This window comes from Choloepus didactylus, chromosome 5 (genome assembly GCF_015220235.1).
Source record: "Choloepus didactylus isolate mChoDid1 chromosome 5, mChoDid1.pri, whole genome shotgun sequence".
In the NCBI taxonomy this organism is placed as follows: Eukaryota; Metazoa; Chordata; class Mammalia; order Pilosa; family Megalonychidae; genus Choloepus; species Choloepus didactylus.
This window is the reverse complement of record NC_051311.1, coordinates 46316145-46321552: the sequence shown is the minus strand read 5'-3', so window position 1 is coordinate 46321552 and position 5408 is coordinate 46316145. Positions and strand designations below refer to the sequence as shown.

The following is a 5408-nucleotide window of genomic DNA, read 5'->3' as shown; positions in this document are numbered from 1 at the left end:
AGTGAGAGAGAATTAGGGAAAGCCCCACAAAATATTTGCGTCAAATATGAAGGGAAAATTGGATCATAATGTGTCTACATCTTTAGTATTATGTTACAGAGAATATAGCTCAAATGTCCCCATAAATGGTCTATGATTGATTGGACACATTAGGTCAAATATCAGTTATGAATACATAGACAGAAAGTCCTTGGCAAGTTACACCTTCCTAAAAGTGAAATAACAACCAGCACCCAGGAGACTATCTCCTGGGGAACTGTGGCTTTGGATTCTCTTCAGAAAAAAACTAAATTCTCATTTGCAAATTCTGTTAAATGCACATGAGAGTTTAAGGTGAGGGAACTGACCATACAGAGAAGGAGAAAGAGTAACAGAACCCTAACAAGCACAGCATAATTGCTCTGAATAGATTTTATCACTTAGGGACAAGAAAGTTACTTCCAGATCCTACAACTTCCCCTGCTCTACACTCTTCTTGGGGCCAGTCTGGCCTCTTTTTCTTAGGTCATGTTGGTCTTGTTCAGTGGCTCTTCAGTACTGTCTTAGAACCATGAATCATGAAATCAGGCTTTCTATATCACATAGTTTCTTCTAGACACTCAAGTGTCATCTGACAATTGTGCTAAATCTGGTTACTGGAGAGATGGAAGTCACAGCTTTGCACTTGAATTTAAGGTAGCCATACTGAGGAGAAAGTTCTTTCAGATACCTCTGAACAAAGAAGTACCTAGTGCAGGGCTCTTAACTGCTTTCGCAGGAATCGCCAGATATGGCTGCCACAGGCATTTTTCCCTGTGCCCATTTGCAACACAGCACCCAGGGACTCGGGAAAACCTGGAACAGAGGACAGGTTTGTGCTGACTGGCTCATTCTTAAATGATGGTGGTCAGGAGTTAACTTTTGTTATTTTTCTATTGCTGCAAGCAACGTGTATATGTATAAGGAAGTGGAATTTGGGGGCAGGGAGGGCAACTTAGCCAACTAAAACTTTTGGGAAATCTCAAGCTTTCTGTGTTGGCTTTGTTTCTTAAGAAGTACACTTGTGATGTGTGACAGTAGGAAGCCTGAATCAGAAAACAAGGAAAAAAAAGTTATGCCACCTTACTTTTGAAAATCTGTTCTGAATTTATATTCACATATCACATTTTTTAAAATCATTTTGAACATTGTTTGTGTTAGTTTACTTTTGAAACTTCGCTTTATTTTTTTTTACTGTTAGTATTACATCCCTAAACCATTATTGTCACTCTCCCCCAATATTTAGGACAGACTTAAATATGTCACCCTTGAGACAGATGAAGAAACTGGGTGATGAGAATTGACTTAAAAATGCAAACTTATTGGGAAAGTACTTCTCTTCACTCAGTTCATTCACTCCCATGGAGAGGCACTTTAGAACACACGGAGATGATGCAGAAACATTCTGTGCTAGCCATGGATGTTTCTATTTGTAGTCAATAACTTCTCTGGGTTTATGGGAATTACTGACCAAAGAGGAGTTACTAGTATCTCTTTGTCAAGCTCTTAGTTAATTATCATTATTTTTTAAAGAAGTGAAAGGGTCAGAATTCCAAGAGATTAACAGCAGTCATATTTTTCAGCAGTAACTAATCATCACATAAACCCTGCACAGTTTTTTTCAGCCCTGTGCTGATGAAGTCCCTTTTCTTGAATTGTTCCTCATGCTGTAACAGAACTAGGGACAGTCCCATTCACCTTTCTAGGACTAGCTAATAAAATAGTGTCTGTTTATGGTCAAGTTCCATTGACAGGTCCTTGGCACTGATTTTTCCCTTTGAGGTGACTTGCTTTTTCTTTTATACCTAACGTGTTTGACTGTGATGCTTTTATAGTTCAGCTTTTCCTTTTTCATTAGGGATAAAACAAGTTTTCTCTTTCTTTGATAGAAATATTAGAAAGTGACTTGTCAATTTTCTGAAGATCTAGAGTAAATGCTAAAGAACTAAAGAACATTTCATACTTTTATTACTTTCCCTTGACGTAATTTTCATAAATTACCTCAGAGTAGGAATGGTTTATCAAGCTTACTTTTCTCATAGATGAAAGAAGGGCTCTAATCTACACATGTCCACAGACTCTCCTAGCTAATCCAAGTGTCTTCCTTGTTATCCTATTTATTTACAGTTAGCTACCTTGCTCTCATGAATACCCCAAATACAAAGTATGATTCTGATCAGGTATTTAATGGCACTATGTTATCAAAACTGCAAGCAGATGAATCTGCTTGGGACAGCTGTGCAGGAGTTTTATTTCCCCTATACAACGGGCAAAGTAATTAAAGGGACAGAGTATGTGGGAAATTGAGAGTGGGCTTTGTTCAGTCCCTGACATTTTTAGAATTCTCTTGTGATTTGAACAAGGTATAAACACAAGATAGATAGATAAGAGTGCCAAAGAGCAAATTCTGCAGATTAGAGCTCTTGCACCTGCTGCAGTATTGGCAGGATTATAAAGATTGGGGACAGTCATGAGTAGACTAGTCTATGACCTTCTGGTAGTGTGAGTCAGTCTAGGGGCAACACAGCATAAAGACAAGAGAAGACAGAGTTTCCTAAGGAGGGGAACAGTCAAATTTTGAGATGGGATAAGAGTAAGAGAGACTAAAAGAAAGAGATAATCAACAGCCATTTCAATTCATTTAATTCCAATTAATTGTTTTCAACCACATTGTAGTCTCTAAACCAGAACTATCACTATGCAGGTGTCATACAAACAGAATCAATTGAAATGTGCAAACTGTTTCATTATCTCCTAGTTAATAAGCTAAGATTTGTGGTAAATGTTTCACCTCTTATCATTGTTTAGTGAAGATAGTGCATCTTGACCTGGATGTGTTTCTAGACAGTCACTACTGACCCATAGTCTCTCACTCTTTAGAAGGAGGAGGAGGAAAGTTACATTGCGGATTCTTTTCTGTTATCTTCTCACCCAGATGAGACAAGCATGTGGATATTCTTCAAAACTGAGCTTGATTACCCATGTTTTCATCCTTTTTTTTTAAACTCCGAAGTATAATTTTTAACAACTTTTGCCTTTTAAAATACATTTTATGTTTGCTAACTTCCAAGTTGAAATCCCAAATTTTTAATTTAAAAATGGTGAAAACAGAGCATCACATTTCCTAGTCAGAGAATCTAGAGGTAAAAATTTAAAAAAAAATTAAAAGTGTTCATCACAGTTAGGTGAAATTCACTGGGGATTCTGAGAGAGTAAACAGAGAAAAACTGGTATCCAACAAATAAGTGAACACCCTCTACAGTTAGAAATTTAATATAAAGAAGAGAGTTAATTATTAGTTAATCTCAAATTAATCTTAGACTCAAATGTCTGTGTTTTAATAAAAACTTCCCCTGTAAGAAAAGGAAAAAAAAAAAGTTTTCTGAGCGTAATCAATGAGTTCTACTGTATTCCAAAAAACTGAGGGAGTTTTATATGTTCTGGGATTCCATGTGAGAGAAACATAATGGCTTGCATTTAATATTAGATGGCTATTTGGACTAAATGATCTCTTTAGGGCTTCTGCCATTCTGAGGTTCTAGTATTTATTGACTTGTAACTTTTGTTTGATCCTCAGAGGCTCACACACAGGGAAAACCAGATCTGGGTGAGTGAATTCATTCTGCTGGGGCTGTCCAGTGACTGACACACACATGTCTTACTCTTTATCCTTTTCCTGGCCATGTATCTGGTGACTGTGCTGGGGAACTTCCTCATCATCTTCCTTATCAGACTGGACATCAGGCTTCACACCCCCATGTATTTTTTCCTCACTGTCCTATCATTTGTGGACATCTGCTATACCAACAGCACTGTCCCACAGATGCTTAGCCACTTCCTGTCAGCGTGGAAGTCCATCCCATTTCACAACTGTGTATTTCAGCTGTTTGTCTCCCTGGCACTGGGAGGATCTGAGTTCTTGCTGCTGGGAGCCATGGCCTATGACTGCTATGTGGCGGTGTGTCACCCCCTGCACTACACAGTCATCATGTATGGAGGACTGTGCTTGGGGCTGGCTGCTGGCTGCTTGGTGGCTGGTGTCACAAATTCACTGATGCAGGCAATCATCACCTTCCAGTTGCCCTTGTGTTGTAATGTTATTAATCACTTTGCCTGTGAGATGTTGGCTGTGGTGAGACTAACCTGTGTGGATATCTTCTTCAACAAGGTCATGGTGGCCATCTCTGGCTTTCTGGTGGTAATGCTCCCCTGCTTTCTGGTCCTGTTCTCCTATGGCCGTATTGTTGCTGCCATTGTGTGCATTCACTCTGCCCAGGGATGCCACAAAGCCTTCAGGACCTGCACCTCCCATCTCACTGTTGTTACTGTGTGCTTTGGAACGGCCATCTTCACATACGTGAGACCTGCAGCTGGCTCCTCAGCAGAGCAGGAGAAGATGGTGGCCCTCTTCTGTGCTGTCGTGACCCCAATGCTGAATCCCTTAAACTACAGCTTGAGGAACAAGGAGGTGATGAGTGCTCTACAAAGAATGCTGGGAAAATTTTCAGAAGAAAGGTAAATTTCCAAAGAATTATCCTTTCCATTGTCCAAAGAAAGATATTACAAATGAAGAGAAAAGAATTCATGTTGCCATTCTTCTCAGGTTCTCTGACAAGCTAGTCCATGATGATCATCTTGTCATACATCAGCTTTTCAAATTTCAATTTTATTTATGTATCACCGACTTTTTACATGTGGACAAAGAGCCCTTCCTCTTGTTAAACTGAGGTCTGTTTGATAATCTGTCTTTCTACATTTCATATTTTGTCTGCTATTTCAGGGTGTGCCTTATAGAGAGAGTGAAGAACTTCAGAGCGAGCAGTACTTTAAATCTTGTCCTCATCCCTCACCAGCAATGTGGCTTTGAGAAATTTACTTAATGTCTCTGACCTCCAGTTGCTGCATCTATAAAAAGAAGTAATGTGAGGTTATTTTGATGATTGTAGATAATCTGTGGAAAACATGTAATGGAGTTGGTTTATAGTAGATCTTCAAATATTTTTTAAAAATAATTTTATCTAGCATTTTATGCTTCCAATGTAATTAAACATAATGAATTTTTTTCTATTGTTGTGGCTATTGTGGACCACTGTTCTTTGTCTTCACCAGGTGATCTCACCCAGTTCTGTGTTTTTCATATCACGTATATGCTGAGGTTCTTTTATTTCTTTCTCTTTTTTTAAATCATAATTTTACTGTAGAATATAACATATATACATAGAAATGATAACTTTCCAAGTGAAATTTAACAAGTAGTTAGAGATCAAATTTCAAAGAATGCTATGGGCTACAGTTCTACAGTTTCAGTTATTTCCTTATTGTGAAATATGATGTATACACAAAAAGATAATATCTTTCAACGTATGGTTTAATAAGTAGCTATAGGAAAT

At 38.2% G+C, this 5408-nt stretch overlaps 1 protein-coding gene across 1 annotated transcript; it reads left to right on the top strand.

The window, feature by feature from the left end:
- The first annotated feature begins 769 nt into the window (after positions 1–769).
- On the top strand, positions 770–4537 carry LOC119535264 (olfactory receptor-like protein OLF3). Its single transcript, XM_037837724.1, is given in 2 exon segments — positions 770–850; positions 3596–4537. Coding segments are annotated over 2 exon segments (1023 nt in total).
- Positions 4538–5408: the final 871 nt, after the last annotated feature.